Source organism: Nelumbo nucifera, chromosome 1, assembly GCF_055504915.1.
Source record: "Nelumbo nucifera cultivar China Antique chromosome 1, China Antique-T2T, whole genome shotgun sequence".
Classification (NCBI taxonomy): Eukaryota; Viridiplantae; Streptophyta; class Magnoliopsida; order Proteales; family Nelumbonaceae; genus Nelumbo; species Nelumbo nucifera.
The window spans coordinates 8,861,082-8,886,352 of NC_142649.1; the positions used below are offsets into that span (position 1 = coordinate 8,861,082).

Sequence of the window (25,271 nt, forward strand, 5' to 3'; positions counted from 1 at the left end):
GAGAAGTAAAAAACAAAGTGTGGTGGCTAGATCTAGTGCTAAAGCAAAGTATAGAGCGATGGCTCATGGGGTTGCTGAAATCATGTGGATAAGAAATCTGTTAGGTGAACTGGGTTTTGCAGTGAGCAATCCTATGTCACTCTACTGTGACAATAAAGCTGCCATCAATATTGCTACTAATCTAGTCATGCATAATAGGACGAAACACACTGGAGTGGACAAGCATTTTATTAGAGAGACTTGAAAATGGAGAAGTTTGTACTCCATATGTCAGCTCAGAAGAACAACTTGCAGATATCTTCACCAAAGGTCTTCATCATGTGCGGCACAAAGATTTGTGTGACAAGTTGGGCATGATTGACATCTATGCTCCAACTTGAGGGGGAGTGTTGAAATAATTTAGTGGTTGGTGTTAGGGTCTGTTTGGCTAGTTAAAGTGTTTTTTATTTCTATCTTTTACTTCTGTTATGTTTGTTATTGTACTCACTTATAGCAGGGGCACAAGGGTCTTTTCCCTTCTTATTTTTGCCGCCCTATATATATTATAATAAAAGTTGGCGCCGCCAACACTGTTACATTGCAAATCCCTTCTCTTCTCTTTTCCCTTCTCTCTTCTTCTTCTCTTCTCTTCTCTTTCTCTTATTTCTGGCCGGCCATACTGTCAAGACATCCCTCTAAAGTTAATCAAAACCAAACACCTTTATCTGTGACATTGCAATGACAAACACTCTTCTGCTGAGAGCATCAACCACTTTGTTTTGTTGTTGGTCTTATGCTTCAGGGAAGAAGTGAACTCCCAGATGTAGTTGATCCACTTAGCGTGTCTCACATTGAGGTGTCTTTGTGAGTTTAGGTGCTTGAGGGACTTATGATCAGAGTAGATGATGAACTCTATAGAAATGAGATAGTGGCACCAATGCTTTAGTGCTTTAACAATGGTGAAGAACTCAATATTGTAAGTACTGTAGTTAAGCTAGGGTCCTATTTGCTTCTCACTGAACTAGGTAACAAGTCACTTGAGCTGCATAAGACTGCTTCAAACCCTACCTTGGACACATCGTACTCAAGCTTGAATAGAATATTGAAATTAAGGAGTGTGAGGACAGGGGCACTAGCTAGTTTATCCTTGGATCTCGCAAAATGCTCTGCTTGTGTTGCCTTGGTCCTTCAAAACTTCTTCTTGATCTTTATGTAGTCAGTTTGTGGTAGGGACCATAATTGTGCTGAAGTCATGGATGAATTGCTTGTAGGAGGGGAGTCCATGGAAACTCAGTCTTGTGTAAGTTCTTTGGTGTAGGCCACTCATGGATTGTTGCAACTAAGGCTTCAGTCAAATCGAGCTCTAATTGAACAGTTTGGGCTTGAGTTTGATTAGGCTAATTTGAGTTCGATTCTAATCGAGCTCGAATCAAGTTCGAACCTCAGGGTAAGCTTGATTAGTTATTCGAGCTCAAGTTCGAACCTCAAGGTAAGCAAGCTTGGCTCGATTAACACATACATACATACATAAGTACGTATATATTTTTAGAATAGAAAAATATATTATATAACATATTAGGAAAAATATTTTTATGTAAAATATGTTTTTATATTATATATATAATATAAGAATATACTATACACATTCACCAAGAGTCATCTTTCTTTGGAATGAGCAAGGTGGGGACTGCATAGAGATTTAGGCTAGGCTAGATGTGTTCCTTCTCAAGCAACCCATTGACTTGTTGCTGCAGCCCAAAATGTTCCTAAGGGCTGAGTTTATAATGGGGTTGGTTGGGCATGGGCGCTTGGGACGAGGTCAACCTGGTGTTGGATGTCTCACAAATGGGGAAAATTGTTTGGTAACTCTTCTGGAAAGAGGTGTGTGCGTACTCACTGATGAGAGATTGAAGACTCATGAGGATCACAGGGACTAGTGATTTGAAAGGTGCTCCTGAGGTGGACCTAGGCACACAAGTGAGGTGCATTTTAAGGTATGTGCCTTGCCTAGCTTCTAGGCACAACACTTTTAAAAGCCGCATGCCTCCAAACCCCCTTGACCAAACCCATCAAGACAAGCCCAAACAAGCTTTGAAAACCCACCCCATATTTGCTAATGTTGCTCATTCATCGATCTTAATAGAAGTGATTTTTAAAAGATGATTGAAGTTATAAAATCTTTTTTTTTGTACAAATGAAAAATTTAAGACCCTGACATAGATTTGTTTAGGCTTGCCTCAAGGGGCTTGCTACAAAGGTGGTTGCATAATGCTTAACATCTGTTAGTGGAAAATTTATTTTAGTATAACTTCTCACATAACATAATTCACCCAATTAGACTAATAACTGGGTCTTTTTTTGTTATTTGAGTAAGCCCCATTCAGGAAATCATGTAGATATTCCCTTAATTACATCTCTACTAGGGGCAGAGAAAACCTTTTGATTCTGATTCAGAAGTACAAATGAATAGACTAAACTAAGTATCATTTTTCTACAGAATTTTCCTTTGAAAATTCTGGTATATATTCCCTCTTTGTTTGAGAGAAAACCAGCAAATAAATAAACAAACTTTTTATACATAACAAGTAAATAGGTATTATAAATAGTCATATTTCATCAATAAGGCTGCAAATGGCCTTTAAATTGTGGTTATGTGCATTTATCATGGTGTGAAGAACCATAATCAACCAAATTTCATGAACAAGGTTGTAGATGGTTTTTCCCCTCACACATAGGTTAATAGGTTATGAGAAACCATAGTGATAGGCCCTCGACTACCCATTTGGGCCCATCACAGGTGAACCAGGCCCAAGACATGCAGCAGCCAGAGCCAGGCCAAGCACGAGAGAAGCACTCGATCTCCCATGTGCAACCTCCATTGAGGTTTGTTTACGTGAGGAGACCACATCCCTCCATTTAGTTAGCTGTCTCAGTCAAGCCATGTGCAGGAGAGGTTGAAGAGAGAGTATAAGTATTGTATTACCTCACTGATTCTGGGCATGAAAAATGAAACCCTACTGATCTCCTCCATCTCTCCTCCTCTCTTCTTCCTTTCTCTTCTTCTTCTCCTCTACTCTACTCTGTTTTCAGGAGGGTGATCTCCCTCGAACCAGCTCAGGTTTTCAGAATATTGAAGTGATCTTATCAATTGGTATCAGAGCTTTAGCACAGATGACTAATACGAAATCCACTGCAGTAGATGATCGTGTTGATCGAATTGAAGTAGAAGTCCATCGAACCACATCAGAACTGAAGGACATCAAGGAGACCTTGTTGGCACTGGTGGGGTAGTTTGAGCGACTATCCACACCCATGGCGAGGAAGGAAAGGGAATTGATGCAGTCTTAATGCAGAATGGGCAACCATTGGCTTTCTTCAGCCGAGCTCTATCAGCCCAGGCCCAATCCAAGTCCACAAATGAGAAAGAGTTGATGGCGATTACCTTAGCAGTACACAAATGGAGGGCATATTGAATATAAACATAGACCTTCAAATGCAGTTGCAGATGCACTATCTAGGGTAGAAGATTTCCAGTTGATGGGCCTGTCTAAGCCCAATTATCCTTTGTATGTCCTCGTCCAGCAGGAGGCACAATCAGATCCAGAACTCAGCCGGATCCGATCCCAATGGAGCAAGGATCCCACTTTAGTGCCAGGGTATTCCGTAACTGGTACTACACTCTTCTATAAAGGTCGTGTGGTAGTAGCCAGCAAATCAGAGTATCAGAAGGAGTTGCTCAAGCTATTTCATGACTCGGCTATAGGTGGGCATTCTGGGTTTCTCAGAACCTACAAGAGGATAGCGAGCCATTACTACTGGAGGGGAATGAGACGTATGGTTCAGAGTAATGTGGCATGTTGTGACGTATGCCAGCAGCACAAGTATAGCATCCAGTCTCCTGCAGGTCTACTTCAGCCCTTACCCATTCCAAAACGAGTATGGGAAGACATTACCATGGATTTTATTACCGGGTTGCTTAAATCAGCAGGGAAGTCGGTGATCCTGGTGATTGTGAACCGCCTGAGCAAATATGCTCATTTCTTGGCTCTACCACAGCCGTACACAGCTTCCACAGTGGCTCAAGCTTATGTCCAGGAGGTAGCCAAATTGCACGGCACTCCGAACTCTATCTTCACCCACAGAGACCCCCTCTTTATGAGCAAATTCTGGGATTCTTATTATTCTGCTGAAGGGGTACATATGCTTCACACCACCAGCTACCACTCCCAGACAGATGGGCAGTCCGAGGTGGTCAATCATTGCCTTGAAACTTACTTGCGTTGCTTCATTGAGGAGAAGCCCAAACAGTGGGCTTATTGGTTGCCATGGGCCGAATATTGGTATAACATCACATACCAAGCTTCAGCAGGGACCACTCCATTTAAAATAGTTTATGGGAGAGATCCTCCAGCTGTGCTTCCTTACGAGAAGGGGACTTCTACAGTGGTTGAGGTAGAAGACCAGTTATTGAACAGAGATGAGATTTTGAGATCCCTCAAGCTGCATTTGCAGAGAGCCCATCAGCGCATGAAGTTATCCTATGACCGCAGTCACCGGGAGCTTGAATTTGCAGTGGGGGATTGGGTCTACTTAAGACTCTAGCCTTACCGACAAGCTTCGGTAGCCTGACGGGTTTGGCAGAAGCTAGCTCCTAAGTATTTCGGCCCATTCATGGTTATTGAATGAGTAGGGCAGGTAGCTTACAAACTGGAGCTTCCTATTTCCTTGAAGTTACACCCAGTTTTTCCTGTCAACATGCTGAAACCATGTTTAAGTCCTACCACTAAGGTCAGCCCAGCCCTCCTATAGTTCACGGAAGACGGGGACATATTGATTGAGCCACAAAAAATCAGAAATATAAGGTGGGTCAAAATGGGCAAGAAGTCACACAAACAGACCCTGGTCGTGTGGAAGAACTTGCCACCAGAAGATGCCACATGGGAGGACTATGACAAACTGCAAGACCTATATCCTCACATCAACCTTGAGGAAAAGGTGTTTCTTGAAGAGGGTGGGACTGATAGGCCCTCGACTACCCATTCGGGCCCATCACAGGTGACCCAGGCCCATGACATGTAGCAGCCAGAGCCAGGCCAAGCACGAGAGAAGCACTCGATCTCCCATGTGCAACCTCCACTGAGGTTTGTTTACATGAGGAGGCCACGTCCCTCCAGTTAGTTAGCCGTCTCAATCAAGCCATGTACAGGAGAGGCTGAAGAGAGAGTATAAGTATTGTATTACCTCACCTATTCTAGGCATGAAAAATGAAACCCTACTGATCTCCTCCATCTCTCCTCCTCTCTTCCTTTCTCTTCTTCTTCTCCTTTACTCTACTCTGTTTTCAGGAGGGTGAGCTCCCTCGAACCATCTTAGGTTTTCAGAATGTCAAAGTGATCTTATCACATAATCAGCCAAGTTTCATGAACAAGGCTGTAGATGGTTGTCTCCCTCAGATATGATTAAAACGAGACAGGGAGAATAAGAGAAAAAAAAGGAAATAATAACAAAGAAGGAAAGTGTGTGAAAGGAGTATAAGTAAAGACATAAGTCTAATAGAGGAAGTTGTAGGAGTATCGTAATGAAGAGGTGGAGGAGGAATACTGCAATCCCTAACTTCTTCTTTCTCTTCTTCTCCCTTTTCTTCCACACCACAATCTTTTCTTCTTTCTCCTTTGGTTTTTCTCTTGTTGCTGTAAATTCTATCAACTGAATAGAATTAGCCAACAAAAAGGCATTAGCCCCTTCTCCTTGTAGGAGAGGGGTTTATATAGAGGAGGGAGGTGGTTAAGTAACTCCCCACTCCTCTCTTCTTAGAGTGCCAAGTGACACCCCACTTAAAATGGGTTAAGGAGGGAAAAGAAAACTCTTCCTTCCTAAGGTGACAAGTGTCCCTCCACTTAAAATGGGTTAAGGAGGGAAAAGAAAACTCTCTCCCCTAGGATGACATGTGTCCGCCCACTTAAAGTGGTTAGAGGAGGGAAAATAACTCTCTCCCCTAGGGTGACATGTGCTCCCCCACTTCAAGTGGTTAAATGTGGGAAAATAAATCCTTCTTCCTAGGGTGACATGTGTCCCCCCATTTAAGGTGGTTAGAGGATGGAAAATAACTCTCTCCCTTCTGAGGTGCTAGAAAACTACTACAAATGACCAGGTCTTTTCCAAGTCGTCATCCATAAACTCAACATTCTCTACTTCAAATGGAGGGTCATCATGCTGAGGATTTTCATTATCATACATAACCCGCTTCAACTTGTAGTTTTTGGCAGTATGTTCGACCTCGTTGCACTTGAAGCATCAGACACCCTTTGCGAGTCTGATCTCATTGGTGGTCTGAGTGACGATGTTGCTCCTTGAGTTGGTGGGGTCAGGGCTACAGGTTTGCTGTTTTGCAAGGTCAAGGGTGTAGTGGGCTTAAGAGGTCATTGGGCCCACAACTTCTTTATTCTCTGTGCAACTTGTTTAGCATCAAAGATGGAGTAGATGTGTGAGGCCACTAAAAGCTGCTGCCTTAGAGTAAGCTTGAGTCCTTCAATGTATTTGGCAACAGTGGTTTCCTTGGGTTCTTGGAGACTCATCCGGGTCAAGAGTAACTAGAACAAAAAGGTGTACTCGTTAACAAACTTTTTTCCTTGTCACAGGGACTGTAGTTGGATGAATAGGTTTTAGTGGTAATTAGGGGGAAGAAACTCTCTTTCATCTTAAACTGCATGGCTTCCTAGGTCCTAACCTTGGGCTTACCCTATTGGTGTCGGTTCTACCCCAGGCTGTCCCACCAAGCAAGGGCCTGTCCCCGTAGCTTAAGGGGTACGAGGGGAACTTTCTTATCCTCAAGAACCATCTTATAATCAGAAAACTTCTTGTCATTGCGTAACTAGCCAATGAAGTCCTTAGGATGTACCATACTTGCAAACTCAGCGATTTCACACTTGGTTCCACCATCCTAGTGTTGAACCAGGGGTGTTTCAATGGCTGCATGACGTCAAGATGACAATGCTCTCATTTTGGTAACTCACAAGTGAACAATGCTCTCATTTTGGTAACTCACAAGTGAACAATGCCAAAGCTTCGTCATACTCAGCCACATGGGATCTACGAGGTGAGCCGGATAGGGAAGGAAGTAGGGATAGGTGAGCATTTCGGGAATCCTCCTATCACAGAGCTCAAGGACCAAGTTGGTAAGGTCTTGGACTTAAGCTAAAATCTGGTCTAATCTTCTTTCTATGTTGGTGATGCAGGCCTTAATGTCTTGTATCAAGGGGTTGTTCCTTTGTAGGCCTCAAACAGAACTCTCTTAGGTACTGTGGCCTCCACACCTAGATGCCATTAGCTCTGATACTAGATGGTGTGGCCAGTAGTCCCTAAATGAAGTCTCTCAGAGGACAACCAACGGTAGTGCAAACACTACAACAGTCAAATACTGAAGCAATGGGACAACGCTTTCCTCTAGGTTTTGCAACTCAACGAGGATAGTGACCTTAGTCTCCACACACGTAGGAGGTGCTAAGGGTATGATCTTTGTGGCTCTATAACAAGTCAACAAGAGAGTAAGGAAAGAGATGATACAAACTTAGCAAAAAGCTTGTCGTGAAACAGGCATGATAGCTTGTTAGGAAGGCGATACAGCTTCTCCAGTGAGGTGATCTCGCAAAGTGGGAATGTTGTTGTTGAGTTGGGCCTAGTTGTTTTTTATTCTTATTTTAAGCTATTTAGTTAGGAAGTTGTTGGGCTTTAGGCCCATTAGTTTATGTTTTTAAGTTGTGACTGTTCAGCTACATTAGTAGCCGCCCTACTAAAGGCATCCTCGTAATATCTCATCCTTTGAGTTAAGTATAAATATAATGAGGGGTTGGCGGCTAGGGTTAATTCAAGAATCCTGGTTGACTTCCTACTCTTTTCTCTCTCTCTTTTCTTCTCTACTACTGAAATCTTTATCTTCGTTCCCTTTTCCTTTCACAAGAAATTCAACTAAATCTACAATCAGTGATTTCTACTGTTATAAAACAGGCACCACTTGGAATCTTGCGTATGTGATCTCGCAACATCATAGGGTGGGTTCTTGGCCTCACTGGGTTGAGTCTCGCCCCTTGCAATATTACGGGGCTCACACTTGTTTTCCTGGGTCTCATGAAATGCGACCTCACTTCCATCCTGGCATAGCTTGACTTTTGACCTAGGAGTTTGTAATCTCACTGGCTGCATTATCATCCAAGCAATGTACCAATTGCCTTAAAAATCTGAGCCAAATAAAGTGATGTGCCAAATAACACCAGTTGTTCAAACAATATATGGAATAAACCCAAAATATCTAGGCTATCAAAGAGGTACCCTAAGAGCAAAGAATTAATCTAAACCATCCAAGCCCAAGGTTTCAATTGATTTTGGCCATTCAAGTAAAGAACCAAAATTTCTAAATGACCTAAGCCAAATAAAGTGATCTACAAAATATGTCAATTATCTGGAGCATCAAAATAGCCTCCTAAGATCATTCAATTGATCTCAGCAATCCAAATTATGTAGCAATAATTTAGTCTATCCAAATAAGGTACTGAATCCACATAGATACCAAGATTTCAACTAATACATGCTATCCAAATAATGTATCAAATCAACCCAAAAATCAAGGCATCAAAATGATCTCCTATAGCAATGGATTAGTTCACCCATCCACGTGAAGTACCCAAATTAAAACAATAATCTGGTTTGTCAAAGTGGTATCATTATGAGTTAATGGATCTAGAACCATCTAAATGTTGTGCCAGAGTTTTCAAGTGGTAGAAAATATGATCTCTGCTTTTAACAAAAATCAGGCATTATGTAATTTTGATTTTTTACTTTGAAAGAATAAAAATGATATACGGGCAATTAGTAATTTCTCATTTATCATTTACACCATTGGGGTTTGACATTATATAAAAGTAGGGGGACTGTACAGCAAAAAATAGTACAGTGGGCTAAGTATCACATCCCTCGAACTACAGGGTGTATTTGCCCCATCTTTTTAGCTATAGAGATGTGTTCAAAATAAACTTCTTATTAATGTTGATAATACCTTTGATACCTTAATCTAGTTCAACCACCCAGGTATGTTGTAGGCTTGCGTTTTTCTGGAAGTATAGAATATGCAATCATCTCTAAACAATGATGGTTAATGGTATGAAACATTCCCTTTGTTCCCCAAGTAAAACTAGTTATTAGGTAATGCACATGCAATAACCACCACCACTTTTTGCTAATATCTCCATGCCCAGCACATTGAGAACCTTTACACTCTTGAATGTTTGCTGCTGTTGTGAAATTGGTCGGTAGACTGAGTACATTGTATTGTCTTGTCTTGATTCTTGAAATGCCAATGTTGTCTAGCATCACAGTTCCTTTATCCCTGTTTTACTTTGATGTTTGATCCATGATAGTGTTGGTTGCTGTTTGATCGTTCTCAGGTATTTTCCTCAAGGCATTGGCATATACTTTGAGAACGTAGGAGGTAAGATGCTTGATGCAGTTCTCCTCAACATGAGATTCCATGGCCGCATTGCTGCATGTGGGATGATCTCCCAATATAACCTAGAAAAGCCTGAGGGTGTTCACAATTTGTTTTGTCTTATCACCAAACGGATCCGCCTGGAAGGATTCCTTGTCTTCGAATATTATCACCTCTATCCAAAGTTTCTGGAGTTTATTCTCCCATATATCAGAGAAGGGAAAATTGTCTATGTAGAAGATACAGTTGAAGGTCTTGAGAACGGGCCTGCAGCTCTGATAGGACTGTTTACTGGGCGCAATGTTGGAAAACAAGTTGTTGTAGTTGCTCGTGAATAATCAGTCACTTGATGAGTCTTCAATCTTCATGGTTGGTTGATTTGATTATCTTTCACTACAGGAAGCGTAAAAATTTCAATCTATAATATGTTAATACTCCATCTTAATTTTATAGTAAGTGAAGACTATTTTCAGCTCCTTTTAGAAGGGAAACAAACGGAAACTAATGAATCTTCAGTGTTTTGTGTGAATTTTGTGACTAATTAAAATGATATGAGCATCATTCCAGTTGCCAGAGATGCATCTCTAGCCTACATGATTTAAGTTGGCTATGGATCCCCTTTAATCCATTTATGGTTATACTTGAATCCGAAGCAAAGCTATCTTATGGATGAAAAACAAAATATTTTTATTAATATTTGATGGTTAGTTGATATGAGCATCATTCCAGTTGTCAAATCTATGTTTTTAACAGCTGGATATTGGATCAAATTTGGATAGACCTGTCTAGATTCGATGCAATCTGTTTGCACTCTTGGTTGAGAATCTTAGGCTCACTGGCTCAGTTTGGAAAGAATACAAATACATACAAAATAATACAAGGTTTTGCACTCTACAAATTTGTATTTGTACTCCTAACTGAGCCTCAGTGACAAGAGTGAATAATTCCCTTAATGAATATGAGCAGTGATGAAGATTTCAATCTCAATGAAGATCATGAAGATGACTGCATACAACATTTGCATGAAGCTAAGATTATACACTTGGTCGAGTTTTCGCCAGTTTCAATTATATGTGAAAAGCACTAGAAATACCATAAATTACAGTATGAAAACCAAATTACCCTAAATGCAAAACTGTAACAATAAATAAGGTTTTAAGTTTAAAACAAAACCAAATATAAATATAAAGTCATACAAAAAAGTAAAAGGAATGGTTAATATGACTCGTAAAAAAGCGCTCTCAGACAAGATACAATATGCTACAACATTGTTCACATTGGAATAACAGAATTGTAATGCTCGCCTAGTCCAAATGCATGCCTATGATATGACAACATGATACTTGGATTAGAGGAGCCAATCTCAGTGTTAGACTTGTATTCTTGTCCCATCTCAACATCTGGGAAGGATCCTGAAAAGATCAAGATATGTTTTCTCAAGCAATGGGTCAAAGCACCCAGTTCTAATTGTCCTCCCCATGCTGCTGTTGATTCCACTTCTCTACAATATTTTTCAAATCTTTCTGAAAGTGAATTATCATAATCTTCTTCCATCTTATTATCTGACAGAAAAAAGGGAAGGAAATCTGATGCATGTTCCCTCATATAAGCAGCCACCATTTGCCGAAGTTGTTGATAATTGTAAGGTGAACAACCTCCTGAAAAATAGGCCAGTTGATCCTCAACAGCCCGATAGAGACAGTGTCCATCTGGCTTTATTTCATTAACCTTCAATCCGAGGGGCTCAATCTTTCTCTCCAATTTCTCGTTTTCAATTATACGATCGCTAACAATGTTACTCTGTTCTTCCCGTATTCGTTGCTCTCTTGTTGCTTCTTGCTGAGCTTTTTTCTCACGCCTCTTTACACTCCTACTGGGTTTTGAATTGTCACGTTGACTAGTCACAGATACTCCAGCTATTGCCTTCACCAAAGTATCAAGATTATTGTTCTCCATGCCATTGCTATTGGTATAGCCTAATGAAGCAAGTTCCTCTGCATGCTTTTCTTTGAGTTTCGAAGAAAGTCAAGATATCTCATCCTCCACCTGTTTCTTCTTGGCCTTCTGTTCAGCCTTGCTTCCTTTAGCAGCTGCCTTTTTTAAAGCAACTTCCTTGTTTTGTAACTGGGTGATCTCTTTCCTACAAACAATCATACCTTGAAGTTTAGTAATTAAGAATATTTCCTTAAAAAAGTAATTTGATAAAAGAATTTCATGGAGAAGCTGAATCACATATTGGTAGTTAGAGAATAGCCATTGTAATTTTCCTTGAAAAAGGTAAAAAAAAAAAAAAAAAAACAGAAAACTCTTTTTGCAAGCCATGGTTTTTCAGTTAAAGCTACAAACCATTTACTAGCACAAGGTCATAATGGAATCGGCATAAATGACCTTCCTCTTCCTACATGCCCTTGAAGGTGAATGCGCTAATAGTACAGCAAAATTACTTAATGGATCTTATTGATTATATTGTTGCTACCAAAAATTGGATTTGAGTCCTCATTACTGAAACATAAATAACAGATGCTAGGTAACTGAAAATCCCTCCTCTTCAGTTGATCAATAGTCAGAATGTTGTTCATTACTACCACCCAACCAAAAGCCTTAACCATAGGTGGGGTAGAGTTACCTCAAAAACCTTTTACCTCAGTTCTATCAGCCAGATTACTTATTAAAGACCTTACAATGAATAAACCATTCTTACATTCCTTACACTACCTAACATGAGGTTCCCCAGGAGAGACAATTCCTTTTTCTATCTTTCCTAGCGGAACTCTTCAAATAATTCAGCAACAACTAATCAAAGAAAAAAATCTGGTGTTAAATAAGAGAATAGAAAAGATTGAAGAAAAAGAGAATGAAAGAAGAGACAAGGAGTGACGAGAGAATCACTCCTTGTCCAGATGTGCTCCTAACAGTTGGGCGCCTCACAGCATCCTCACAAAACCTGAGGACGCCATGCATCCCTAGAAACATGTGAGCCATGTTACACTACCGGAGGAGCCTGACATCCATTAGGTCCGCATTCCGTTAGGCCCCCTCCCCCCATTCAAAACTTCTAATTTTCTTTCTCTATTCCCGCTCAAAGCCCCTTGCCTCTCCTCTTTTCTCTCCAGCAGCAAAAGTATGAAACCCTAGTTCCCTCCACCGGTTGCAATTCTCCCCTGGCAACAAGCAATATCACCGGCGATAATGGACACCAGCGACAATATGAGGATTAAAACCCTAGCTCCCTCTGCTCTTCTTTTCTCTCTAGCAACGATCCCCTAGCTCCCCCTCATTCCATTGGTTGCAGTCCTCTCCCCGACGGCCAGGGATCTCATCAGTGAGAAAAAAAAACTGACAAACGGACATCGGCAATTCACGCTAGGTAGATAAAAACAGGGATCTCATGAACCAAGTAAAAATCACAAGCCAATAAGAAGTAAAGGAAAATGAAACGGGAAAAATAGCTGAACCTGGTAATGGTCACCAGTGATAGTAGACTACATGTAAAAAACGGAAAAAACTCTAGTGGAGGGAGCCCTCGTATTGTCGCCAGTGTCTATTATCGCAAGTGGACTCGCCAACCGCCGGGGGAGCACTGCAACTGGTGGAAGGCACTAAGTTTCATGCTGTCATTGCCAAAGAGAAAAGAGGAGAGGCAAAGGGCTTTGAGCCGGAGAAGAAAACAGAAGTTTCGAAAGGGAGAAATGGAGAGGATGTAGTGAGGTGCTAGACTATGAGGAGTAGATCCGGGTTCCTCCCGTACATATATACTAACGGGGACCTGTGTGGTGCACGAGATTTTTCAAGGAAAAGTGAAACAATGGAAACTAATAATTATATTTATAATTTTAGTAATTTGTTACAAAAACAATTTAATAATTTAGATTAAATACACTAATAATTTTGAATAAAAATAATAAATTATTGCTAATTACTCAATACATAATTATTTTTTTCATGTTATCCCTTAGTGTTTTATTTTATTTATTTTAGTTTATTAATCATTAAATGTTATAATTAAATTAATCTATAAATTAACTTCTTTAGTCATAATTAAATTAATCTAAGTCCAAGCTCAAGGTTTAAGACTGTGAAATAAATCCTCATCCCCATCCTCGGTTGGGTATCATTATCAATCCCATCCCTGCCAAGGCAATATCCATCCTCAACCCCATCGGATTGTGGAACTGTAATTCGAAACCTTATAAGTAAAATTAAATTTTAGAAAATTTTTATCTAGCAACTATTAAAAATTAAGAAATTCATAAAATAATAATAAAAATATTAAATATATTAAAAATAATAAAATAAACCACTTGCATTCTATTTAAAAATTATAAAATTTAATTAAATTATTAAAACTAATAAAGACCTAATTATAAATGTCTTAAGACTCCTACTTAGGGATGATCATTTATAACTTAGCCTAAACCTAGCTTAACCAACAAATTTTCGAGCTCAAGCAACTATTTTCTTCTGAGCTAGGTCTAGCTCAGATCTACACCAACCCCACACAATGTAGACAGTAGGACTATAAATGGTTTGGATTCAGATTTGAACCAACTGCATCTACATCCGCATTCGATTATGAAATCTAGATCCACATTTTGCATCTGATTATTATGTTGGGTTTTGGATCTTCGCATTTAATTTGCAACCACCTTATTGTGTTTAAATTTTGAAATGACAAAAAATAAAAATATTTTAAAAAATCAATTCTTTTTAAAGCACATATGTATAATAAATGTATATAAACATAAAATATTATATTTATCAATTATAAACTTTATATAGTTACACATAATATGTATGTATACATAATTATTGGATTCTAATTGCTATTGTTTGGTTCATTTGGAGTTGGAATTGGAATCAACTAACAATTTTACTCATTTTATTATTTTATTAGTACTTTTTTATTAATTAATGTCTTAGTATTTATAATGACTTTATATTAATATTTTATTTTTAATTATTAATATTAATAATTTTATTTTATTATTTATTTATCACTTAGTTAGTAGTAATATTATTATAACAAATTATTTTTCCTACCCTAAAATATATTGTATTAATATTTTATTTATACATTATTATTATATTTAATAATTAGTATATTTGTTTGCTATTATTATTTAGTAATATTTTATTATAGTGCTATTATTTTATTATTATCTTATTATTAATTTAATTATATTTTATTACTTTATTAATATTAGGGTTTTGGGGATTTTGTATCATGTGTTCTTTAGTCCTTAAGGGGGTGATTTACGAACTTTTGGGTACAAATTAATATTAATTATCCTATTAATATTTTCTAATAAATGGTTATTTTATTAATTTTTATTATTAATTATACTAATTCTTATAAATGGTCATCCCTAAGTACAAATTAATACTAATTTTTATTAATTTCTTAACTTTTAATAGTTGCTAGATAAAAACTTGCTAAATTTTTATATTTGTATTTAGTAATTTTTATTAATTATAGTTATTAGGTTTTAAATTATATATAAATTATTATTATTATTATTATTGTTGTATGTCATGTATCACACGTTACGGGTTTCTATACAGACCCGTTTAGCTTGTCTTCTTTGTATAAGTGATAAAACAGGTTCTACATTTTAAATTTTCATTAATTTTTTATTTTTATATCATTTTTAATGGGTCTTCTGTTTTATACAAGTCTCTTCTTTAGTATGGGCACTATGCACAATAAAGGTCTCAACTTATAAAAATTATTAATTAATTAATTAAAAATATATTAATACAAAGTTATCTAATAAAATAAAAAAGAATAAACAAAACAAAATACAACATTAGAACATGGGTTCTATTTGCAATATATCAAACCCATATTTAAATCATAATATTATTAAAACTATCAATTAATATTTTTGTATTTAAATTTATTATTTTTATTAGTGTTTATTAAGTTTTATTTTTAAGTGGAATTGAAATGTTTTTAATTTTATTAATGTTTATTAAGTTTGATTTTTATTAGTGTTTTTAATTTTTACTAAGTTTTGTTAATATTTATTAGTTTTAAGTGGATGTTTAGTGGATTTTTAAATTAATATTTTTATTTTTGTTGTTTTATGTTTGATTGTTTAACCTCAACCTATTTATATTATTTGACTTATTAATATTTTACTTTAAACGTAATGATGACATGCATTAAAATAGGAGACATTGGAAAACCCAAAGGTCTCTCTTTCTCTCTCTCTAATAGTGTGCAGCTTTATTAATCTAATCAAAATAGGTAATGATTACTTTTTATATTTTTAAAACAAAAGAAAATAGAAAAAATGCAAAAAATAGAGAAAATAGATAAATAGCTTCTCTCAAAGGAGAGACATGCTGACATGGATAGTCCAATTTTATTATATATATGTGTGTGTGTATATGTATATATAGATAGATAGATAGATAGATATTTATTATTTCCACTCTCAAATGGAAGCATTCTTTTTCAATCATACGTCTACCCACTTTCAAAAAAAAAAGAAAAAGAAAGGCTTGTTTTAAATGATGTAGGATCCAAAAAGTGGTTTATTTTTGCTATTGAGGATACATAAAGTGGGTTATTGCTTAGAAATAAAACCTGATTTATTCTCTTAAATTAAATAACAAATCTATATAACAAAAAAAAAAAAAACAAGCAAAGAAAAACCTAAGTTTACAATGGTCCCATACTTTGTACAGGTGGTCATTCTATAGTTGCTGGAAATATGTGAAAAATTACATAAGTGTTCCTAGTAAGGTTGCAGAAAAAAAGAGCTATAAAAATTAAAACAGGCCCATGGCCCAATAACAATGTCATAAACTAAAAAAGAACCATAAGAAAACTTATAAAGAAAAATAAGGGTCTGTTTGGTTTGCAGTCGGAATCGGAAATTGGGAATCAAAATCCCTTGGAATTGGAATTGGAATGGTTTATTCTCATAGTCTGTTTGGTTCAGACAGAAATCGGAATCAAAATTGGAATAAGTTGGAATGGGATTTCATTCCCAAGGGAGGGGCAGGGAATGGCCATTCCCTCAAATGGGGGAATGCCATTCCAGCAAGAATGGGAATGGGATTCTGATTCCACCCAACCAAAAAGTTGGAATTCCAATTCCGGTTCCAGACCCCTATTCCCCTGAACCAAACAGGCCCTAAGAAACTTAAAAAAAAAAAAAAAAAGATAATACTTTCAATACTCTCCCTAAAGCTAGAAATTCTTGGCCTCTCAGAACTTTCACTGAACGGTGAAAAGCAGAAAGAACCTTAGTGCTGGAAACACTTGAACATATCAGCAACATACATCACCAAGTATCTTCAACTGAAATAAATCATGACCAAAGAACCAATCCCCAGTTCTTGTAATTGTTAGATCTGATGTTCCTCCACCTTCAATTGGACATCTGAGTTCTTCCCCATAGCATGCAAAACAAGACTGGCCTTGTAAACACTATAGGTCTTGGAACTTCAAGAATCCACCCATCTAAGCTCTAAAATGATTCGAGCATACTACAAAATACCTATGTGCCACAGAAGATTCCACCAAATATTGAACAAAAAACTTCCTCTGAGAATGCCTTTCAATTAGTTCTCCAAAAAAATCATCTAAAACCAGGCAATTCAGTAATGAATAATTTCTCCACCAATTATAAAATAATTTCGGTCCCAATTTGAGTTGACACTAGTATAAAGAGGGCGAAGAGGTGGACGCTTGCTCCCTAACTTCACAAAAAGTCTCTCTATCACTTCCTGTCTTTGTAAAAATATGCAAATGACTAACAAAGCCAAGTCACCATCCAGAGAACAATTTTCAATGACCATAATGAATACGTAAGTATATTTCTGATTTTCTTTTGAATTTTGGGCAAAATCTCTAGGACATCATCCTAGGCATCAAAAAATTCTAAATGATTCTCCAAACATCTTCTAAAAATAGGCAATTTAAGGATGCAACATGATTACTATTTTAGAAAATGATTACTATTCTAAATGATTCTCCAAACGTCTTCTACAATAATTTTTTTTTTTTGAAAAAGGTAAGGTAAATTTTATTAAAAACTTGCTATATGGTAATCCCCATAACAGGAACCCCAAGAGGAGAAAGATTTAGAATAGGGAGATTAAATTAACAGGTCTAATAAGGGGGAGATCAAAGACAAAGGAAACTAAACAAATTCTGAATGAAAACTGGCCAAGAACAATATCAAAAAGAACAATAAACACCAAAGGAATCTCATAGTTCAATCTGATCATGATCAACTTCAGATTTGATCAATATCTTTTTTTTTTTGGATAAATGATTGAATGAGCTGCTACCTCTCATACATAAAAGGAATCACATTACAAATGTGCCCTGAACAAAATAGACCTCTCCACCCCTTGCTTAGCCAAAGCATCTGCCATCCTATTTGTGGATCTCCTCACCCATTGTATCCTCAAGTTCATATTCCTGGTTAACCATGTAAATTGTTTTCATTTCAATCCAGTAGCACCAAATTATAGACTTTGGGTTTTTTAGCCATTCTTATCTATCATCACTTTTGAATCCCCTTCAATCATCATATTTGTCAAGGAGACGGATAGGCGACAAGGTGCCACTTGAGGCTTGCCTCGCCTAATCGCCAAGAAGTTTTTTACTTTGTATTATAAAATACTTTTTTGTTATTTATTTTTTGAGATTATAATTATAAAATAGACTTGATTAAACTAAAATAATCATTTTGTGTGTTTATATACTAATTTCTTTTTATTATTTTTCTTATTTGTTAGGGTTTAATCAACACAAACATTGCTAAATGCTGTATTGAACCCTCAAAGACTTCAAAACCTGAATCAATAAGGAAGAACTCAGATTTTGTTCTTTACCAATACTTTTTCTTTTCTTCTTTCCTATAATAAAACTAAGGGTTCAGCCCCTTTATTTTTTTAATTTTTTCCTTCTTTTTCTTCTCATGAATAAGTTGATTTTCTATACTTTTCTTATGAAAATTATGAATAATTATCAAGGAAATATGGTTATGGTACCTAGGGAACTACCCTAGGATCTATGTTTTTTACATAAAAAAAAACATCGCCTAGGTGACAAGGCACCCCCCTATTGCCTAGCCTCACCTTGGTGCCTTGAAAACTATGAGTTTAGCTCACTAGCTATCTTCACCCCTAGGATTGCAGTTGCAGCTAGCAGTTCCTCTTTGAGGGAGTCACCCATACCCGCAGGAACAGAAAAAAAGTGCTATAAATTTACCTTCCCCATCTCTCAAAACCCCTCCTATTCCATAAGGGCCCGGATTACCTCGGCTGCTCCCATCAAAGTTCAGTTTAACAAAACATTCAGTTGGTGGAGCCCAAACAACCTCCATTCTGTCCTTTCTCTTGGAACTTTTAGCAACTGCTTCCCAATTACTCCAAATATCATCAAAGGAAAGCTGGGAAAACAACTCCAGAGTTTTGATCCAATGGATCACCCTAACCATCACACAAATCCTGATTTCTTCCTTGATTCTCTCATTTTCTAAGAATATTCTTGCATTCTTCTCCTCCCAGATGGTCCAAATCAAGGTTGCTTTGACACATCTCCACATTATCCTCCCTCTTTTCTTTGGCCAAGTAAAAAGGGAGGGATCAAATAACATATTAACCTCCGCTGGTAAAGTCCGCCTGCACACAAACAAAGAAAAAAACCAAAGCCAAATATCTGCAACAAAAGGGCAGGAAATCAGTAAATGGAGAGAACTCTCATTACTGGATTTGATCAATATCAACATCTCCATCATTATCCAAGTCTTCTTGTTGTTCCAATACCTTCTTGTCGAATAATTCAGCAACAACTTACTTTTTTTCTGAAAAAGGTAAAGTATATTCATTTGTGTAATCAAAAAGCCCATGTGCAAAAAGATTGTGTACAAAGCATGCATCACCACCAAATTTTTTTGGTCTGCAAACCCAACTTCACTCCATTAAATATTTTTTCTTTCCACCCTATCATTCCAAAGAAAATTCCTCTGCAAGTCTGCAGTTTTTCTATGCAATCAGCAATAGAACTTGGTATTTTCAACAAGGACATATAGTAAATAGGAAAGTGGACAGGACACTTTTAATTAACGTAATATAGCCCCCTAAAGAGAGAAACTTAGTAAATCAGCCAATCCACTATCAATTCTATCAATCACAGATTGCCACATAGATGGTGATGATGATCAAGCTCCAATAAGCATCCCTAGATATGTAAAATGAAACTCAGCGATCCTACATTCTAATGCAGCTGCACACTCCTTGAGAAGATCCTGAGAAATCTCTCCAACTCCAATCATCATATTCTTAGAGAGATATAACTTTCAACCCTGAAAGCAGATCAAAAGTTTTAAAAACTGCTCTTTGCATGAAGTACTTGGTCCACCTCTGACTTAAGAAAAAATCAAGGTATCATCAGCATATTGCAGGTGTATAATACTATATTCTTGTCTTCCCAAACTGAAACCTCCAATCAGCCAAACAACTTCCACTCTTGTCAATATCACTGGAGATATTGGATCTCCTTGCCTTAGCCCTCTACCAACTAGAAAGAATTCAGTTGAAATTTGAAACACCATTGACCAACAGCAAAAAGGACAAGGAGGAGACACTTATCCCCTTTAACAATATTTGGACATGAAATAAGCCCTAAGATGTTGAATATCAAGCACAACAGGAGGAAGGCAGCCTCCCAACTGATCCAGTTATGAGTGTCATGACTGTCTAGAACATTCTAAAGCTTCAAACATGGTAAAAAATAAACATATTATTGACCAAATTAATCAATAGAAACTGGTAATGCCATTCATCATACCAAAATTTGACATCTCCAATATCAAAGACCCACCAAGCATTTTTCCAAGAATAAATATTCCTTTATCAAGCTCCCCAATTTCTAGACCAGAACTGCAGCTTGCTCTTGGGGACCATTGCTTGGTGTAATGGTAAAATCTCAGACTGACAAGCATGAGAAAGCCAATTCAAGTCTAAGAGTGGCCACTGTGTAAAAAAAGTGCCAAAAGATCAAGCTGGGACAAACATTGGGTAGTGCCCTTTTTACCTGCAGCTTGCTCTCATGGTACAAGCAGCAATACCTAATATATTTACCTTTCAAAGTAAGATGCATAGAGACCATTACCCAGTCAAAGATTTCAACAAATTTTATACCTGAAGCCATTTCTACATGCCAGAGTTTCTTGATTCCCATCCTTCACTGTATAGTGACTAATATTTTACAATCAAACCTGTTCACGGGCCAGGCTTCAGGCTGGACCCATTTAAACTTTGGAAAAAGCTAAGCCCAAGCAAGGTCCATGAACAGGTCTATTTACAATGTTAACCATTTAGTTTTAAACCAACATCAGGCTCTTCCCATTAAAAAGGACACTACATTCTTTTATCTTGACCAGAACAGACTAGAGAAGTCATTGGCGAGAGAGTAAATGAGCTAGCTATCAATAACATGCTTGAGAAGAATCAATGTCTCTTGAACATAGGAGTTTAGAGTTCCTAGCCAAAATTTTGTTATTAATTATTTCAGTAACAGGGTTAAAGAAAAATCATTTTGTTTCTGCCATAACCTAAGTAGGACTCTCAGACAAGTAATAATTGTCAACCAGATGCTCTCACATTCTTTGGAAACAGCCTCTCTATATGTGCAGGGGGGTTAGGCTGCATATATCTGTCCCTCAGACCCCACATTGGTGGGAGCCTCATGCACTGGGCTAACCATGTGTGGGTACCCATTGTCACATTGGTGGGAGCCTCATGCACTGGGCTAACCATGCTCTCAGACATTCTGCTTTACGGATATTCATTCCTCAAATGGAAATTTTAGATCCATTGCAGACAATAAAAGCGTTATTCACATAAAGGCTGGACACGATACAAACTCAATGTGACAATGGGTACCCACATGGACAACTAATGTATACAAGACAAACTCAATCTGTAGCATTTCCTTTTTATCTCCTTTCATATTTGACATAAATGGACAGCTAATGTACAAGATGAAACCCATTCATAAAATCTTACTTAGCAACAAAAGCAATATTTTTTTAGTCAATATTTTCTCATCTTGCTAAGTCAGACACTTGGACACATGACAAATTCCAACTCCCTTCAGAATTACAGATTATAGCATAACATTTTTATACGTAGTATGTTAAAAAAAAAAAAATTATACTATAAAACAGTGGTTTAAAAGGGGCACATAGGCACATTTTAAGGTAATGCACTTTGCCTAGGCCTTGGCACAGCCCCTTTGAAAAGGCACAAACCTAGTGTGCCTAGGCGTGAACCAGATACACCTTGTGTCTCAATTCAGGTATGTGCCTTTTCAAAATTTTGCACATTTTTGTTCTTTTTGAAGTACAACGGCTTGGCCAGGGGCTCCACCCCTGGATCCCGGACCAAGCCCCTTGAGACAAATGCAAACAAATCCATGTTAGGGTCATAAATTCTTAATCCCCACAGAAAATGATTTTATAATTTCAATTATATTTTAAAAATGTCTTTAATTAGGATGAATAATGAACAACATTTGATGAATTTGGAATAAATGATGTTTAACATCACATTAGCTATTTGAAATAATGCAATTGGAAAAGAAATTGGAATAATTGAAAGTTTGACATGCTTGAATGTGTTTTATATTCTATTTTTATTTTATTCTTGCATTTTCACTTAGAATATGTTTTATATGTTATGTTTATATATGTTAATTTGAGCTAATAGGCTTTTTAAAACATTTAGTTTAAAATTAAAGTATGATTTTTAATTAAATATTTTAACATTTTCTTAATGTATAGAATTTTTTGCAGTTTTTACTGTTTTGAATTTTTTAAAATTTTGCACCTTGCTTCAAAAAGGAACGCACCTCGCCTTGTGCCTTGAGTGCAACAAGCCCTTTGCACATTTAAAACACTGCTATAAAAAGTCTTTATATGTTAAATTTTCAATAAATTTTGCAAGATATAAGTACTGATAAAGGCATGTTTGAATCTGAGAGTGGCCACTTTGTGCCAAAAATGACGGAGGTTAGGTCCACATCCAGCACACCCCTCCCAAAACCCAGGATAACTAGGAAAAGCATTGAGTAATGGCCCTTTTTTGTAAGTACTGATACTTAGCTCCAAAACTAGATATTACATTGTTTGAATCTGAGAGTGGCCACTTTGTGCCAAAAATGACGGAGGTTAGGTCCACATCCAGCACACCCCTCCCAAAACCCAGGATAACTAGGAAAAGCATTGAGTAATGGCCCTTTTTTGTAAGTACTGATACTTAGCTCCAAAACTAGATATTACATGACATGAGCATATTAAATTGGATATCCATACCTATACAGCTGTACCCACATCCAGGATCTTAGAAATGGGGAGTTGTATCCCTGTTTCTTGTATACATGTCCATGTCAGTATCTGTATCTTCGCATCCTAGATAAAATTTTGTTTTCAGATGGGTTTGAAGTTTGAACTCCTCTTAATAAATTTCAATTTCCCAAGATTTCATCAGAATTTCAAGAGTCAGAACAAAAATACAAGAAAATTTATATTTTTCTCTCCTTTCCATATCAAGATCTAAATGCCTATTTCTCCTACTTCCCTGATCTAAATCTCTTTGAAGCTTCCTATTTTGTCTAAATTTCTAAATACAATCAGTTCTATTTTCACTTGGGTGGTAATCCAAACTGAAATGGAATGCCAAGGTTTTGAAATTTTTGACAAAATTCCAACCTTGCTTGTAATTGGAAAATAGTTGACAAAAAACTATAGCTTCCAGCTTTGCTCCTAAGATACATCATAAGTGAGGTATTTGACCATGGGTCCTCCATTCTGATTGCACAAATAGGGCCAATTTTATTTCAAAAACCTAGTTTCTTCAAGGAACCAAATGAAAAGAAAGTTTCATTGCAAATTCAAAAAAAAGGCCTCTACAGATTGGCAGAAGCCCCTTGCCAGGACCTCCGACCCCAATAGACCCCATTACCAATTATGAAGATTCCTTAATAAGTGCCGCACTGCAGCCCATATTTCTAATAACCTATGAAGCTATATCAATGATGCTCACTTACAATACCAATCTTCACCAAATTTGTGTACAATCAACTACTCTGGAGTATAATAGAATGGTCATATTAAAGATGCCATATATAAGCAAAACAAAATGAAAAAAAAAAACAAAAAAAAAGGGAAAAAATGACCACAATCTTGAGGCACAAATATTTTGACAAGGGCATAAACTGGAAGCAAATTGAACCTCATATTAAGTACTTGAAATAATAAAGAGTCATGCATCTCAATATGCAAATAATTACCATACCAATACAAATCTAAAAGGATAATAAGTATTTCATGCATATTACAATTAAATGTTTTCTACTACCAATTCACTAACAAAATCAAGTTTATCATACAAGCAAATTACCAGATAAAAATAAACCTCCATGTGGCAAACAGTATTTATTTTGCCTCCTGTATTTGCATTGCCAATAAGTTTATCTTCCTAAAACCCAAACAGAGACAGATCAGGGAGACAGACAGAGCATAAAGAAGAGCTTGTTACCGGTGCCTAGATAGCATTTCCTCCCGAGTTTCCAGCTTCTTCTGGGGTACAGTTCCTATATTTTCTTCGGAACTCTTCTGGGGTGCATTTCCTACAACTTCTTCAGAATTCTTATCCTCCAATTCTTGGCTCTGGTCCATTTGGGGTTTCTGAAATCAACCAAAAACGAAGAAAATGAAGGCGCCGAACACTATTGTAGCCTCTCAAAAAGAAACAAATCAATAGGGCTACGTGGGTAAAAATGCAAATAAAAGCGAAAAATGCATAGGCAATCACTCGAAAGAGCTTTTATTTTGTTTTGTTTTGTTTTATTTTTACGACTAAATGAACCACCAGAAAAGTCAGTTACCGAGGAAAGAATAACAAAGTCGAAGAAGAATGAGTTCAGAAGGAATGAAGGATACCCAATTGACGAAAACCCCCCTCGTGAATTTTGATGACAGCCCAATTGAATGGTTAATTGGTTATCACTTTTTAGGATGTGGATTGATTGATTATAAGTTTGAGAAATTTCCAGTTTAGTACCGTGAACTTTGGGATATTGTCAAATTAGTACTGGAATTTTAAAATATGTCAGTGCAGTACTTAAATTAGCAATCCGTCCGTTATCTCGATCACGTGATATGTTACAATAAAAATTTTCAAAACGTCAAAACTACCCTTTTAAGTATTGTATCGGTTTTAGAGAGGAGGGAGCAGGATACATACGAAAGAGAGAGAGAGATAGAGAGAGGGGCTAGCGTGGGCATCATCTATTCAATCCCTACAACTAGATTTTCATTTTTCTCTACGCATTCTACTTGCCTAGTAGATTTTAGTTTCTATCTTGTAGGCCCGTTCATGTTTCGGTAAGTTACTTATCAGGTAAATGCATTTATCCAGATAATTTGTTTCTTAAGAAATATTTAATCCGATAAGTGCATTTATCCATGTTCTTTTATTTTCCATGTAAATAAGGTAATGACAATTTTATTCATAAAAATCCATTATTATAATGGGCATTTTTGTCCCTTTCAAGTATTGGCAATTTTCTCTCAAGGTGAGAAACTTATTTATTCACCTAGGAGATGGGCAAGAAAATAAACTTTCCCTGGTCCCCACATAAATCTGAAAAAACAACATGTGATTTTTGGTCAATGAGACTTTAACTTTCCCCCTCTCAAAATCCAAAAAAAAAACACCCCCTTAGAATCAGGACAATTTTCTTTCTCATATTTGTCTGGGCTCGATTGGTCATAAGAGCTTG

The 25,271-nt window shown here is 36.9% G+C and overlaps 3 protein-coding genes across 3 annotated transcripts in view; 1 reads left to right on the forward strand and 2 right to left on the reverse strand.

Annotated features, from left to right (window-relative positions):
• LOC104586806 (2-alkenal reductase (NADP(+)-dependent)-like) overlaps positions 1-10,032 on the forward strand; it is a 39,803-nt gene extending 29,771 nt beyond the window's left edge. Inside the window, exon 5 of the mRNA XM_088899822.1 lies at positions 9,417-10,032. Within this exon, the coding sequence (XP_088755948.1) occupies positions 9,417-9,795 (379 nt within the window). The 3' untranslated portion in view covers positions 9,796-10,032. The remainder of the gene's footprint in view (positions 1-9,416) is intronic.
• Positions 10,033-10,575: 543 nt separating this feature from the next.
• On the reverse strand, positions 10,576-24,457 carry LOC148802878 (OVARIAN TUMOR DOMAIN-containing deubiquitinating enzyme 5-like). The gene is made up of 3 exons (XM_088896680.1): positions 24,375-24,457; positions 24,026-24,174; positions 10,576-11,597 (listed from the first exon to the last, which is right to left on the reverse strand). Exons 2-3 carry the CDS (start codon positions 24,163-24,165, stop codon positions 11,483-11,485), a joined length of 255 nt encoding a protein of 84 aa, XP_088752806.1. The 5' UTR covers positions 24,166-24,174; positions 24,375-24,457; the 3' UTR covers positions 10,576-11,482.
• Positions 10,730-11,413, reverse strand: LOC104586803 (OVARIAN TUMOR DOMAIN-containing deubiquitinating enzyme 5-like). The gene has a single exon (XM_088899857.1). The coding sequence runs from the start codon at positions 11,411-11,413 to the stop codon at positions 10,730-10,732; it is 684 nt and encodes a 227-aa protein (XP_088755983.1).
• Positions 24,458-25,271: the final 814 nt, after the last annotated feature.

What these genes read in the sequence shown, in the direction of transcription:
- LOC148802878 (XM_088896680.1), bottom strand. Translation starts at nt 24,165, where the DNA reads ATGGACCAGAGCCAAGAATTGGAGGATAAGAATTCTGAAGAAGTTGTA. An exon ending in GAAATGCTATCTAGGCACCG is followed by an intron (nt 11,598 to 24,025) that starts GTAACAAGCTCT and finishes GATTGTTTGTAG; the next exon opens with GAAAGAGATCACCCAGTTAC.
- LOC104586803 (XM_088899857.1), bottom strand. Translation starts at nt 11,413, where the DNA reads ATGGAGAACAATAATCTTGATACTTTGGTGAAGGCAATAGCTGGAGTA.